Source organism: Salvelinus alpinus, chromosome 29 (assembly GCF_045679555.1).
Source record: "Salvelinus alpinus chromosome 29, SLU_Salpinus.1, whole genome shotgun sequence".
In the NCBI taxonomy this organism is placed as follows: Eukaryota; Metazoa; Chordata; class Actinopteri; order Salmoniformes; family Salmonidae; genus Salvelinus; species Salvelinus alpinus.
The window spans coordinates 2402586-2419433 of NC_092114.1; the positions used below are offsets into that span (position 1 = coordinate 2402586).

The window sequence follows — 16848 nt, forward strand, 5'->3', positions numbered from 1 at the left end:
TGACCCCTAACCCTCACTGCCCTCCTCATGATGGGGAATCTCTCTCCGGTACGTACCCTAACCTCTGACCCCTGACCCCTAACCCTCACCGCCTTCCTAATGATGGGGAACCTCTCTCCGGTACGTACCCTAACCTCTGACCCCTGACCCCTAACCCTCACCGCCTTCCTCATGATGGGGAACCTCTCTCCGGTACGTACCCTAACCTCTGACCCCTGACCCCTAACCCTCACCGCCTTCCTCATGATGGGGAACCTCTCTCCGGTACGTACCCTAACCCCTGACCTCTGACCCCTAACCCTCACCGCCTTCCTAATGATGGGGAATCTCTCTCCGGTACGTACCCTAACCTCTGACCTCTGACCCCTAACCCTCACCGCCTTCCTAATGATGGGGAATCTCTCTCCGGTACGTACCCTAACATCTGACCCCTGACCCCTAACCCTCACCGCCTTCCTAATGATGGGGAACCTCTCTCCGGTACGTACCCTAACCTCTGACCCCTAACCCTCACCGCCTTCCTAATGATGGGGAACCTCTCTCCGGTACGTACCCTAACCCCTGACCTCTGACCCCTAACCCTCACCGCCTTCCTAATGATGGGGAATCTCTCTCCGGTACGTACCCTAACCCCTGACCCCTAACCCTCACCGCCTTCCTCATGATGGGGAACCTCTCTCCGGTACGTACCCTAACCTCTGACCCCTGACCCCTAACCCTCACCGCCTTCCTAATGATGGGGAACCTCTCTCCGGTACGTACCCTAACCTCTGACCCCTAACCCTCACCGCCTTCCTAATGATGGGGAACCTCTCTCCGGTACGTACCCTAACCTCTGACCCCTAACCCTCACTGCCTTCCTCATGATGGGGAACCTCTCTCCGGTACGTACCCTAACCCCTGACCCCTAACCCTCACCGCCTTCCTCATGATGGGGAACCTCTCTCCGGTACGTACCCTAACCTCTGACCCCTGACCCCTAACCCTCACCGCCTTCCTCATGATGGGGAATCTCTCTCCGGTACGTACCCTAACCCCTGACCTCTGACCCCTAACCCTCACCGCCTTCCTAATGATGGGGAACCTCTCTCTGGTACGTACCCTAACCCCTGACCTCTGACCCCTAACCCTCACCGCCTTCCTAATGATGGGGAACCTCTCTCCGGTACGTACCCTAACCCCTGACCCCTGACCCCTAACCCTCACCGCCTTCCTAATGATGGGGAACCTCTCTCCGGTACGTACCCTAACCTCTGACCCCTAACCCTCACCACCTTCCTCATGATGGGGAACCTCTCTCCGGTACGTACCCTAACCTCTGACCCCTAACCCTCACCACCTTCCTCATGATGGGGAACCTCTCTCCGGTACGTACCCTAACCTCTGACCCCTGACCCCTAACCCTCACCGCCTTCCTCATGATGGGGAACCTCTCTCCGGTACGTACCCTAACCTCTGACCCCTAACCCTCACCACCTTCCTCATGATGGGGAACCTCTCTCCGGTACGTACCCTAACCTCTGACCCCTGACCCCTAACCCTCACCGCCTTCCTCATGATGGGGAACCTCTCTCCGGTACGTACCCTAACCTCTGACCCCTGACCCCTAACCCTCACCGCCTTCCTCATGATGGGGAACCTCTCTCCGGTACGTACCCTAACCTCTGACCCCTGACCCCTAACCCTCACCGCCTTCCTAATGATGGGGAACCTCTCTCCGGTACGTACCCTAACCCCTGACCTCTGACCCCTAACCCTCACTGCCCTCCTCATGATGGGGAATCTCTCTCCGGTACGTACCCTAACCCCTGACCTCTGACCCCTAACCCTCACTGCCCTCCTCATGATGGGGAATCTCTCTCCGGTACGTACCCTAACCCCTGACCTCTGACCCCTAACCCTCACTGCCCTCCTCATGATGGGGAATCTCTCTCCGGTACGTACCCTAACCCCTGACCTCTGACCCCTAACCCTCACCACCTTCCTCATGATGGGGAACCTCTCTCCGGTACGTACCCTAACCTCTGACCCCTGACCCCTAACCCTCACCGCCTTCCTCATGATGGGGAACCTCTCTCCGGTACGTACCCTAACCCCTGACCTCTGACCCCTAACCCTCACTGCCCTCCTCATGATGGGGAATCTCTCTCCGGTACGTACCCTAACCCCTGACCTCTGACCCCTAACCCTCACCACCTTCCTCATGATGGGGAACCTCTCTCCGGTACGTACCCTAACCCCTGACCCCTAACCCTCACCGCCTTCCTCATGATGGGGAACCTCTCTCCGGTACGAAACCAGAAAATACATGATAAATGTTTCCTTACCTTTGATGAACTTCATCAGAATGCAGTCCTAGGAATCCCAGGTCCACAATAAATGCTTGATTTGTTCGATAATGTCCGTTATTTATGTCTAATTAGCTACTTTGGTTAGCGCGTTAGCGGTAAACAATTCCAAAGTGACAAAGCGCCTTCACTATAACGTGACGAAATGTCCAAAAGTTCCGTAACAGTCAGTAGAAACATGTCAAATGATGTACTGAATCAATCTTTAGAATGTTGTTAACATACATCTTGAGTAACGTTCCAACCGGAGAATTAAATTGACTTCAGAAGAGCGGTGGAACGGAGGTCAAATCAAATCAAATTGTATTAGTCACATACACATGGTTAGCAGATGTTAATGCGAGTGTAGCGAAATGCTTGTGCTTCTAGTTCCGACAATGCAGTAATAACCAACAGTAATCTAACCTAACAATTCCACAACTACTACCTTACACACACACACAAGTGTAAAGGGATGAAGAATATGTACATAAAGATATATGAATGAGTGATGGTACAGAACGGCATGGCAGATGCAGTAGATGGTATAGAGTACGGTATATACATATGAGATGAGTACTGTAGGGTATGTAAACATAAAGTGGCATAGTTTAAAGTGGCTAGTGGTACATGTATTACATAAAGATGGCAAGATGCAGTAGATGATATAGAGTACAGTATATACATATGAGATGGGTAATGTAGGGTATGTAAACATTGTATTAAGTGGCATTGTTTAAAGTGGCTAGTGGTACATTTTTACATAATTTCCATCAATTCCCATTTTTAAAGTGGCTGGAGTTGAGTCAGTATGTTGGCAGCGGCCGCTAAATGTTAGTGGTGGCTGTTTAACAGTCTGATGGCCTTGAGATAGAAGCTGTTTTTCAGTCTCTCGGTCCCTGCTTTGATGCACCTGTACTGACCTCGCCTTCTGGATGATAGCGGGGTGAATAGGCAGTGGCTTGGGTGGTTGTTGTCCTTGATGATCTTTATGGCCTTCCTGTGACATCGGGTGGTGTAGGTGTCCTGGAGGGCAGGTAGTTTGCCCCTGGTGATGCGTTCTGCAGACCTCACTACCCTCTGGAGAGCCTTACGGTTGTGGGCGGAGCAGTTGCCGTACCAGGCGGTGATACAGCCCGACAGGATGCTCTCGATTGTGCATCTGTAGAAGTTTGTGAGTGCTTTTGGTGACAAGCCGAATTTCTTCAGCCTCCTGAGGTTGAAGAGGCGCTGCTGCGCCTTCTTCACAACGCTGTCTGTGTGGGTGGACCAATTCAGTTTGTCCGTGATGTGTACACCGAGGAACTTAAAACTTTCCACCTTCTCCACTACTGACCCGTCGATGTGGATAGGGGGGTGCTCCCTCTGCTGTTTCCTGAAGTCCACAATCATCTCCTTTGTTTTGTTGACGTTGAGTGTGAGGTTATTTTCCTGACACCACACTCCGAGGTCCTCCTCACGTGAAGGCACGTGTTCAATGCGTGGTCACCTCATGGCAATGATTACTAATTCCTGTCTTCTTCGGCCCCCCTTCACATTAGAGTCATCAGACAAAGTTCTATTGACTGTTGACATCTAGTGGAAGCCGTAGGAAGTGAAAACTCATCAATATCTCGCTGTAATTTCAATGAGAGCTTGGTTGAATATCTGCTACCTCAGAAACAATTCAAACAGGAAGTGGAACTTCTCAGGTTTTTGCCTGCCATATGAGTTCTGTTATACTCACAGACATCATTCAAACAGTTTTAGAAACTTCAGGGTGTTTTCTATCCAATACGAATAATATGCATATATTAGCAACTGGGACTGAGGAGCAGGCAGTTTACTCTGGGCACTTCTGTGCACCTTTCATCCAAGCTACTCAATACTGCCCCTGCAGCCATAAGAAGTTAAGTTAACCTCTCACAGCTACCCACCCCCCCTTCTTTCAATTTCCGCCTGAAGACATACCCAAATCTAACTGCCTTTAGCTCAGGCCCAGAAGCAAGGATATGCATATTCAGTGGCACTGTGAAAGAAAATGTTCAGTTAGAATAGTTTGACATGAGCCCCTTATCAACAGGTATAATAAACAGATATATAGAGTACAGGGAACATAAAGTGCTGTTCCATTTCACTTTGGCCATTGTTGTGGGCCTGCCTCAAATAGGCTATTTCATGTGGGGGTGGGGTGGAGCGGCAGACACACGCACCTTGACCATGCTCCCTCTAATATAATATGTAGACTGAGTAGAGGTCGCTGTGTTGAGATGTGTGGGTTTGCTGTTACATTCTACTCCATTCCATTTTTATATATATATATATATATATATATATATATATATATATATATATATATATATATATATATATACACACAAACATAGGCTATGGGTCATTCATATACATAAAAACATACCCCACCCACAATATATAGCCAATATGTACTTTACACATTTCATTACATTTTTATATATTGCAAATAAAATGTAAAAAACAATCTCAAATAATATTTGATATTATTAATTTCAAACAACGGCATTAGCATGAGAAGAACTTACCAGTCCAAAACAGTGTCCTCTCCGTTCAAAAAATATGCTTCCATTTCAGTCATGTTCGCTAACTGAGTCGTCTTCCAAAAGCATATGTTTCACTTTCACGATCAATTTCCTCTATAATTTTGTCTACATTCGTATATCTAGTCTTAGATGTAGCTTTCCCTGACTTATTCGCCATGATGTTCGATATATAAACATCTGAAGATGCTTGTTACCGAAACAGTGCTGTGCGTAACAAGCTTGGCTCCTTCCAGTATGAATCTTCAACGGCGAATGACCGTCTTTACGCCGGAGTTTACTACATGGGTTGGTCTTCCAAAACACAAACATTAGATATTGCCGTTTACCTCTACTCATTGGCTATCTACCCAGCTAGATTTCAAGATGATCAGTGGTCATTGGGTTAAAATACAGTCAATCAACGAAACAGAGGTCGTATAATTGGTGCACAATGAGGTCGTTACTTGTTGTCTTCCAATCGGTTTCTTTCGGTCAATACGTCCCGCGAAATGACCCATCAAGTTTGGTTGTGTTACAAACAAACAGTTGATTGCAATGAAACCAAACATGACTGGATAAAGTGACGTTTAGTCTGTGTATTTACGTTGAATGTTTCGTAGAAAATTGAATGACACGGAATTCAACGAGATAAGCGTTCACAAAATGTTTCGTGTTAGGCTATAAAAATGGATTTAACCGAACAAAAGACCATTCATTGTGTAACAATGAGCCTTGGGATTGCAAACAGAGCAAGATCTTCAAAGGTAAATTATTTATTTCATTGCAATCTGTGATTTTGTTACGCCTGTGCTGGTTGAAATAGTATTTTGGTATGGGGCTCTGTGCTCAGATAATCGCATCGTATTCTTTTGCAGTAAATCGTTTTTTAAATCTGACAATGCAGTTGGATTAGCAAGATTCTAGGCTTTTGAACCATGTGAGACACTTGTATTTTCAGGAATGTTTAATATGACTATTTATGTGGCGATCACCGTATGTTGTCGAATTTAAACCCGCTACCGGTATCCGTAGCGCAGAGAAGTTAACAAGAATTATTATTACCTCATCAGTTCTCATTACTGAACGTCGCAAACCCTGGGATATCTGCACGAACCCTAGCCTAAATAATGAATCAGCGATATACAAATTGGCTTAATTATTTATTTACTAACTAAATAATCACAGAAATGCATAACAAACAAACTGTAAATATTTGGGTTACTACATGATACAAATAAAAAGTCCCTAGCGGACGAAGCCGATATGACGGCTTGGTAGACAAAGGAAAGGGGTGGGGACTGAGAGAGCGGGAAAGACAAAATGGATTCACTACACAGTTGATAATTATATTCATTCAAATGCTAATCCTTTGCTCATGAACGGCTGCTCATTTGAGAATAATTGCAATGTATATATTTACGCCTGTATGTTGTTGTTGTCTTCTCTGTTGCAATCGTCGGTCCGTCTGCTGGAGAGTCAGTTCATCAGAGAGAGTCTGGTTAACCAGATGTCCTTCGTGGTTGTAGCGTTCTCTGCGGCTCTGGATAGTGTCTGTTGTAATGGATACGTCAGGTGTACAGATGGTTGTTGCATAGAATAGATGCTTCTGTGGTTGTCGGTATTCTCGTACTAGACTTATGTAATTTCCAGCTGTAGACTAGTAATTCTGCTTCTAGGATTTGCTCTTATTCTGTAGTAATCGATAGTCTGAGTTTAATCATTTCCAGTCATGTAGCCAACACTACACGCTGTCTGGTCTCCTGGGCCTATAGAGTTGTAGTTCTTAACCATGTCAACATGTAGCGTCAGCTCCATGTTTTCTTGTCTAATGTTCATTTCGTCAGGAGTGGGTTTTATACACTTCTGAGAAAAGGGCGTTCCATGGCGCCGACGTAGTGTCCATGCTCACATGGGCGTGGCCATTGATTTGGTTAACTTTATATGAAAACCCATATTTTCTCATTTAGAAGGTTAACATCACATTACATCTTTTCACAAATAGTTTCATGTTTGGTCACATACGTTTCACAGTATTTAGATGTCAACCTGACAGCTGGGAAATGTACACTTTCAGAGATACAGTTATGTGTGTTTCCTGTCCTTCATGAAATCACCAAATGAAACACACTCGTCATGATTGTCCCTTAAGTGTCCACGGACCACTCCCACATTCTCAAAAATAGAAATATTGTTTAATTATTCAATCTTTTGATGTCCAAGTGTCTCTCTGTGTTCCACAGTTTACATTCCAAGCTCGAACACTACAGAGCATAGAGGCAGCGTGTTTTATGACCGACCATAAAACAGTTGACTTCCGCTCTCCCTCCCCCTCTACGAGAGAGAGAGCACGCTGTAGAGAGGATCCACTGTAACCTGATCCTTCAGATCGTCACAGGAGAGTCATGATGGAGTACTGGTAGTAGTAGTGGTGGTAGTAGTAGTAGTAGTAGGAGGAGGAGGGGTAGTAGTAGCAATAATAGTATTAGCAGTAGTAGTAGTAACAGTAGCAGTAGTAGTTGTGGTTGTATTAGCAGTAGTGGTAGTATTAGTAGTAGTAGTAGTAGTAGTAGTGGTAGTAGTAGTGGTAGTAGTAGTATTAGCAGTAGTAATAGTAGTAGTAGTAGCAGCAGTAGTAATAGTAGTAGTGGTAGTAGTAGTAGCGGTAGTAGTAGTAGCGGTAGTAGTAGCAGTAGTGGTAGTAGTAGTAGCGGTAGTAGTAGTAGTAGTAGTAGGAGGGGTAGTAGTAGCAATAATAGTAGTAGCAGTAGTAGTAGTAGTAGTAGTAGTAGTAACAGTAGCAGTAGTAGTTGTGGTTGTATTAGCAGTAGTGGTAGTAGTAGTACTAGCAGTAGTGGTTGTATTAGCAGTAGTGGTAGTATTAGTAGTAGTAGTAGCAGGAGTAGTAGTAGTAGTAACAGCAGTAGAAGTGTTAACCCTGGTGTCCTGACTCTCTGTGGTCAGAGTAGGGGTGTTAACCCTGGTGTCCTGACTCTCTGTGGTCAGAGTAGGGGTGTTAACCCTGGTGTCCTGACTCTCTGTGGTCAGAGTAGGGGTGTTAACCCCGGTGTCCTGACTCTCTGTGGTCAGAGTAGAGGTGTTAACCCTGGTGTCCTGACTCTCTGTGGTCAGAGTAGGGGTGTTAACCCTGGTGTCCTGACTCTCTGTGGTCAGAGTAAGGGTGTTAACCCCGGTGTCCTGACTCTCTGTGGTCAGAGTAGAGGTGTTAACCCTGGTGTCCTGACTCTCTGTGGTCAGAGTAGGGGTGTTACTCTGTCCTGACTCTCTGTGGTCAGAGTAGGGGTGTTAACCCTGGTGTCCTGACTCTCTGTGGTCAGAGTAGGGGTGTTAACCCTGGTGTCCTGACTCTCTGTGGTCAGAGTAGGGGTGTTAACCCTGGTGTCCTGACTCTCTGTGGTCAGGGTAGGGGTGTTAACCCCGGTGTCCTGACTCTCTGTGGTCAGAGTAGGGGTGTTAACCCCGGTGTCCTGACTCTCTGTGGTCAGAGTAGATGTGTTAACCCTGGTGTCCTGACTCTCTGTGGTCAGAGTAGGGGTGTTAACCCTGGTGTCCTGACTCTCTGTGGTCAGAGTAGGGGTGTTAACCCCGGTCTCCTGACTCTCTGTGGTCAGAGTAGGGGTGTTAACCCCGGTGTCCTGACTCTCTGTGGTCAGAGTAGGGGTGTTAACCCTGGTGTCCTGACTCTCTGTGGTCAGAGTAGGGGTGTTAACCCTGGTGTCCTGACTCTCTGTGGTCAGAGTAGGGGTGTTAACCCTGGTGTCCTGACTCTCTGTGGTCAGAGTAGAGGTGTTAACCCTGGTGTCCTGACTCTCTGTGGTCAGAGTAGGGGTGTTAACCCTGGTGTCCTGACTCTCTGTGGTCAGAGTAGGGGTGTTAACCCCGGTGTCCTGACTCTCTGTGGTCAGAGTAGAGGTGTTAACCCCGGTGTCCTGACTCTAGGTGGTCAGAGTAGAGGTGTTAACCCTGGTGTCCTGACTCTCTGTGGTCAGAGTAGGGGTGTTAACCCTGGTGTCCTGACTCTCTGTGGTCAGAGTAGAGGTGTTAACCCTGGTGTCCTGACTCTCTGTGGTCAGAGTAGGGGTGTTAACCCTGGTGTCCTGACTCTCTGTGGTCAGAGTAGGGGTGTTAACCCTGGTGTCCTGACTCTCTGTGGTCAGAGTAGGGGTGTTAACCCTGGTGTCCTGACTCTCTGTGGTCAGAGTAGAGGTGTTAACCCTGGTGTCCTGACTCTCTGTGGTCAGAGTAGGGGTGTTAACCCTGGTGTCCTGACTCTCTGTGGTCAGAGTAGGGGTGTTAACCCTGGTGTCCCGACTCTCTGTGGTCAGAGTAGAGGTGTTAACCCTGGTGTCCTGACTCTCTGTGGTCAGAGTAGGGGTGTTAACCCTGGTGTCCTGACTCTCTGTGGTCAGAGTAGATGTGTTAACCCTGGTGTCCTGACCTGAGAGTAGGGGTGTTAACTCTCTGTGGTCAGAGTAGGGGTGTTAACCCCGGTGTCCTGACTCTCTGTGGTCAGAGTAGGGGTGTTAACCCCGGTGTCCTGGCTAAATCCCAATCTGGCCCTCATAACATCATGGCTACCTAATCATCCCCAGCTTCCAATTGGCTCATTCATCACCCCTCCTTTCCCCTCCTTTCATACTTGTTTTATTTGATAATGTGACAGCAGTAGACATCTAAATATCTTCTTGTTATTGAGTAAGAGATTATCAAGGAGGAACTGTATTATAAACATTTACTAATCCAGGGGTAAACGTTTTCACTCAGGGGCCCCCCTCTTCCAGCATTGGGGAACATCCCGCCCCCTCCCACCCCCCCCCCCCCCCCACCCACCCGAGCGTCCTAGCCACATCTATTTCTATGCGTGCAAGCACTGTTCACGACACAAAGTGTTCCCCCCCCTCTTGTTTTTGGAGAGAATTTAGCAGGTTTAAAGCTTCTTTCCGGTAATTCTACACATTTTGTCATGGGGTGCAACGAACATTTTGCAGTTGTGAAGCAAATTTTTGTGCGATTCTATACATTTTGCCATGTTGAATGTGTATTCATGTGATATTTGTGTGACTGCAAAATTACAACAATATCTGAGCTAAAACCCTAAATAAAAAAACACATGGGCAAGTTGATCTGGATCTCTTTAAAAGTCTGCAGTGACTAACATGACAAGAGGAGCTGATGATGTACTACCCACCTTGTGCATTGTACTATTACAACTTTCAAGAGTAAAGCTGGATTGAGTTTCTTTTTTGGGGGGGGGGGAGACCCCCGTGCCCCTCCTGCGGACTCCTCGCCCCACAGTTTGGGAAACACTGTACTAAAAACCATGTCTCTGTTCTCCTCCTCAGAACCTGAAAAGCCATGCGGTCACCATGTTTGAGGTGGGGAAGCTGTCAGACGAGACCCTGGACAGCTTTCTGATGGAGCTGGAGAAAGTAAGCTGTGTGTGCGATTGAGCTAGAGAGTAAGCCTTCATTACTCGGCTCCATGGGAACTAAGCCAGTCGCTGGAGGTGGCAAACCAATTTACACAGAGGGGCCGTAGAGGGGGAGACAGCATTTTTGACAGCGTAATATGGCAACACAACAGGGTCACATTTTGACCATGTTACTAACCCCTCTCTCTCTCTCTCTCTCTCTCTCTCCATCAGGTAGAGAGCACAGCGGAGGACGAGGCCCAGAGGTATTTTGACCATGTTACTAACCCCTCTCTCTCTCTCCATCAGGTAGAGAGCACAGCGGAGGACGAGGCCCAGAGGTATTTTGACCATGTTACTAACCCCTCTCTCTCTCTCTCTCTCTATCAGGTAGAGAGCACAGCGGAGGACGAGGCCCAGAGGTATTTTGACCATGTTACTAACCCCTCTCTCTCTCTCTCCATCAGGTAGAGAGCACAGCGGAGGACGAGGCCCAGAGGTATTTTGACCGTGTTACTAACCCCTCTCTCTCTCTCTCTCCATCAGGTAGAGAGCACAGCGGAGGACGAGGCCCAGAGGTATTTTGACCATGTTACTAACCCCTCTCTCTCTCTCTCTCTCTCTCTCCATCAGGTAGAAAGCACAGCGGAGGACGAGGCCCAGAGGTATTTTGACCATGTTACTAACCCCTCTCTATCAGGTAGAGAGCACAGCGGAGGACGAGGCCCAGAGGTATTTTGACCATGTTACTAACCCTTCTCTCTCTCTCCATCAGGTAGAGAGCACGGTGGAGGGCGAGGCCCAGAGGTATTTTGACCATGTTACTAACCCCTCTCTCTCTCTCTCTCCATCAGGTAGAGAGCACGGCAGAGGGCGAGGCCCAGAGGTATTTTGACCATGTTACTAACCCCTCTCTCTCTCTCCATCAGGTAGAGAGCACAGCGGAGGACGAGGCCCAGAGGTATTTTGACCGTGTTACTAACCCCTCTCTCTCTCTCTCCATCAGGTAGAGAGCACGGCAGAGGGCGAGGCCCAGAGGTATTTTGACCACGCTCTGACCCTCAGGAACACCATCCTGTTTCTCCGCTACAACAAGGAACTGACCACCGACCAGGGCCCTGACCTGCCTAACAACGGTAACTAACAACACAACTTACACCATTTTTCTTTAGTTAGGAAGCAATAACATAATGCTCACTGTGTGTTAAAAGTTGTTAGAATTAAAAATAAAAGTTGTTGGTTAAGTTATGAGATATTTTCTGTGCAATGGTATAATAACACTGAACAACAATATGAACACAGCATGTAAAGTGCTGGTCCCATGTTCCATACAGACAAAAAGCTTATTTCTCTCAAATGTTGTGCACAAATTTGTTTACATCCCTGTTAGTGAGCATTTCTCCTTTGACAAGATAATTCATCCACTTGACAAATGTGGCATATCAAGAAGCTGATTAAACAGCATGATCATTACACAGGTGCACCTTGTGCCGGGGACAATGCCACAGATGTCTTGTGTTTTGAGGGAGTGTGCAATTGATATGCTGACTGCAGGAATGTCCACCAGAGCTGTTGCCAGAGAATTTAATGTTAATTTCTCTACCATAAGCCATCGTTTTTGAGAATTTGGCAGTACGTCCAACCGGCCTCACAACTGCAGACCATGTGTATGGATTTGCTGATGTCAACGTTGTGAACAGAGTGCCCCATTACGGCAGTGGGGTTATGGTATGGGCCGGCATAAGCTACGGACAACGAACACAATTACATTATCCATGGCAATTTGAAGGCACAGAGATACCGTGACAAGATCCTGAGGCCCATTGTCGTGCCGTTCATCCTCCACCATCACCTCATGTTTCAGCATGATAATGTACAGCCCCATGTCACAAGGATCTGTACACAACTCCTGGAAGCTGTAAATGTCCCAGTTCTTCTATGACCTGCATACTCACCAAACATGTCACCCATAGAGCATGTTTGGGATGCTCTGGATATACGTGTACGACAGGACAGCATGTCCCAGTTCCCACTAATATCCAGCAACTTCCCACAGCCATTGAAGAGGAGTTGGACAACATTCCACAGGCCACAATCAACAGCCTGATCAACTCTATGTGAAGGAGATGTGTCACGCTGCATGAGGCAAATGGTGGTCACACCAGATACTGACTGGTTTTCTGATCCATGCCCCTACCTTTTTTAAAGTTATCTGTGACCAACAGATGCATATCTGTATTCCCAGTCATGTTAATTCCATAGATGAGGGCCAAATGAATTTATTTCAATTGACTGATTTCCTTATATGAACTGTATTTCCTCATATGAACTGTATTTCCTCGTATGAACTGTATTTCCTCATATGAACTGTATTTCCTCGTATGAACTGTATTTCCTCGTATGAACTGTATTTCCTCATATGAACTGTATTTCCTCGTATGAACTGTATTTCCTCGTATGAACTGTATTTCCTCGTATGAACTGTATTTCCTCGTATGAACTGTATTTCCTCGTATGAACTGTATTTCCTGGTATGAACTGTATTTCCTCGTATGAACTGTATTTCCTCATATGAACTGTATTTCCTCGTATGAACTGTATTTCCTCATATGAACTGTATTTCCTCGTATGAACTGTATTTCCTGGTATGAACTGTATTTCCTCGTATGAACTGTATTTCCTCGTATGAACTGTATTTCCTGGTATGAACTGTATTTCCTCATATGAACTGTATTTCCTCGTATGAACTGTATTTCCTCATATGAACTGTATTTCCTGGTATGAACTGTATTTCCTCATATGAACTGTATTTCCTCATATGAACTGTATTTCCTCATATGAACTGTATTTCCTCATATGAACTGTATTTCCTCGTATGAACTGTATTTCCTCATATGAACTGTATTTCCTCGTATGAACTGTATTTCCTCGTATGAACTGTATTTCCTCGTATGAACTGTATTTCCTCGTATGAACTGTATTTCCTCGTATGAACTGTATTTCCTCGTATGAACTGTATTTCCTCGTATGAACTGTATTTCCTGGTATGAACTGTATTTCCTCATATGAACTGTATTTCCTCATATGAACTGTATTTCCTCGTATGAACTGTATTTCCTCATATGAACTGTATTTCCTCGTATGAACTGTATTTCCTCGTATGAACTGTATTTCCTCATATGAACTGTATTTCCTCGTATGAACTGTATTTCCTCATATGAACTGTATTTCCTGGTATGAACTGTATTTCCTGGTATGAACTGTATTTCCTCGTATGAACTGTATTTCCTGGTATGAACTGTATTTCCTCGTATGAACTGTATTTCCTCGTATGAACTGTATTTCCTCATATGAACTGTATTTCCTCGTATGAACTGTATTTCCTCATATGAACTGTATTTCCTCGTATGAACTGTATTTCCTCGTATGAACTGTATTTCCTCGTATGAACTGTATTTCCTCATATGAACTGTATTTCCTCGTATGAACTGTATTTCCTCGTATGAACTGTATTTCCTCGTATGAACTGTATTTCCTCATATGAACTGTATTTCCTCGTATGAACTGTATTTCCTCATATGAACTGTATTTCCTGGTATGAACTGTATTTCCTGGTATGAACTGTATTTCCTCGTATGAACTGTATTTCCTCGTATGAACTGTATTTCCTCGTATGAACTGTATTTCCTCATATGAACTGTATTTCCTCGTATGAACTGTATTTCCTCGTATGAACTGTATTTCCTCGTATGAACTGTATTTCCTGGTATGAACTGTATTTCCTGGTATGAACTGTATTTCCTCGTATGAACTGTATTTCCTCGTATGAACTGTATTTCCTCGTATGAACTGTATTTCCTGGTATGAACTGTATTTCCTCGTATGAACTGTATTTCCTCGTATGAACTGTATTTCCTCGTATGAACTGTATTTCCTCGTATGAACTGTATTTCCTGGTATGAACTGTATTTCCTCGTATGAACTGTATTTCCTCGTATGAACTGTATTTCCTGGTATGAACTGTATTTCCTCATATGAACTGTATTTCCTTATATGAACTGTATTTCCTTATATGAACTGTATTTCCTCGTATGAACTGTATTTCCTCATATGAACTGTATTTCCTCGTATGAACTGTATTTCCTGGTATGAACTGTATTTCCTCGTATGAACTGTATTTCCTGGTATGAACTGTATTTCCTCGTATGAACTGTATTTCCTCGTATGAACTGTATTTCCTCGTATGAACTGTATTTCCTCGTATGAACTGTATTTCCTGGTATGAACTGTATTTCCTGGTATGAACTGTATTTCCTGGTATGAACTGTATTTCCTCGTATGAACTGTATTTCCTCGTATGAACTGTATTTCCTCGTATGAACTGTATTTCCTCGTATGAACTGTATTTCCTGGTATGAACTGTATTTCCTCGTATGAACTGTATTTCCTCGTATGAACTGTATTTCCTCGTATGAACTGTATTTCCTCATATGAACTGTATTTCCTCGTATGAACTGTATTTCCTCGTATGAACTGTATTTCCTCATATGAACTGTATTTCCTCGTATGAACTGTATTTCCTCGTATGAACTGTATTTCCTCATATGAACTGTATTTCCTCGTATGAACTGTATTTCCTCATATGAACTGTATTTCCTCATATGAACTGTATTTCCTCATATGAACTGTATTTCCTCGTATGAACTGTATTTCCTCGTATGAACTGTATTTCCTCGTATGAACTGTATTTCCTCGTATGAACTGTATTTCCTCGTATGAACTGTATTTCCTCGTATGAACTGTATTTCCTCGTATGAACTGTATTTCCTCGTATGAACTGTATTTCCTCGTATGAACTGTATTTCCTCGTATGAACTGTATTTCCTCGTATGAACTGTATTTCCTCATATGAACTGTATTTCCTCGTATGAACTGTAACTCAGTAAAATCTTATTACTTGTTGCATGTAGATTTAGAGTTTTTGTAGATGGTAGTTTTAACATCCTGTCTGGTTATTAGTGTTTTTGTAGATGGTAGTTTTAACATCCTGTCTGGTTACTAGTGTTTTTGTAGATGGTAGTTTTAACATCCTGTCTGGTTATTAGTGTTTTTGTAGATGGTAGTTTTAACATCCTGTCTGGTTATTAGTGTTTTTCTAGATGGTAGTTTTAACATCCTGTCTGGTTATTAGTGTTTTTGTAGATGGTAGTTTTAACATCCTGTCTGGTTATTAGTGTTTTTGTAGATGGTAGTTTTAACATCCTGTCTGGTTATTAGTGTTTTTGTAGATGGTAGTTTTAACATCCTGTCTGGTTCTTAGTGTTTTTGTAGATGGTAGTTTTAACATCCTGTCTGGTTATTAGTGTTTTTGTAGATGGTAGTTTTAACATCCTGTCTGGTTATTAGTGTTTTTGTAGATGGTAGTTTTAACATCCTGTCTGGTTATTAGTGTTTTTGTAGATGGTAGTTTTAACATCCTGTCTGGTTACTAGTGTTTTTGTAGATGGTAGTTTTAACATCCTGTCTGGTTATTAGTGTTTTTGTAGATGGTAGTTTTAACATCCTGTCTGGTTATTAGTGTTTTTGTAGATGGTAGTTTTAACATCCTGTCTGGTTATTAGTGTTTTTGTAGATGGTAGTTTTAACATCCTGTCTGGTTATTAGTGTTTTTGTAGATGGTAGTTTTAACATCCTGTCTGGTTACTAGTGTTTTTGTAGATGGTAGTTTTAACATCCTGTCTGGTTATTAGTGTTTTTGTAGATGGTAGTGTTAACATCCTGTCTGGTTATTAGTGTTTTTGTAGATGGTAGTTTTAACATCCTGTCTGGTTATTAGTGTTTTTGTAGATGGTAGTTTTAACATCCTGTCTGGTTATTAGTGTTTTTGTAGATGGTAGTGTTAACATCCTGTCTGGTTATTAGTGTTTTTGTAGATGGTAGTGTTAACATCCTGTCTGGTTATTAGTGTTTTTGTAGATGGTAGTTTTAACATCCTGTCTGGTTATTAGTGTTTTTGTAGATGGTAGTTTTAACATCCTGTCTGATTACTAGTGTTTTTGTAGATGGTAGTTTTAACATCCTGTCTGGTTATTAGTGTTTTTTTTAGATGGTAGTTTTAACATCCTGTCTGGTTATTAGTGTTTTTGTAGATGGTAGTTTTAACATCCTGTCTGGTTATTAGTGTTTTTGTAGATGGTAGTTTTAACATCCTGTCTGGTTATTAGTATTTTATGTAGATGGTAGTTTTAACATCCTGTCTGGTGTTTTTGGTGCGTTTAGGGTTGTTGGGTTGTTGGGTGCTTTAATCAAGGGAAGTTTATTGACATTCAGTTATTGTGAATGTTTATTTTTCGGTGTAACTGAAATACTCCAGCCAACAGAACTGAGTGTGTAAATGAAATACTCCAGCCAACAGAACTGAGTGTGTAAATGAAATACTCCAGCCAACAGAACTGAGTGTGTAAATGAAATACTCCAGCCAACAGAACTGAGTGTGTAAATGAAATACTCCAGCCAACAGAACTGAGTGTATAAATGAAATACTCCAGCCAACAGA

The 16848-nt window shown here is 44.1% G+C and overlaps 1 protein-coding gene across 3 annotated transcripts in view; it reads left to right on the top strand.

The window, feature by feature from the left end:
• fam91a1 (family with sequence similarity 91 member A1) overlaps window positions 1-16848 on the top strand; it is a 144878-nt gene that overhangs the window by 71395 nt on the left and 56635 nt on the right. For all 3 annotated transcript variants that reach the window (XM_071375273.1, XM_071375274.1, XM_071375275.1), the window contains 2 exons: window positions 10225-10311; window positions 11299-11428. In XM_071375273.1, coding sequence (XP_071231374.1) covers window positions 10225-10311; window positions 11299-11428 — 217 coding nt within the window. The remainder of the gene's footprint in view (window positions 1-10224; window positions 10312-11298; window positions 11429-16848) is intronic.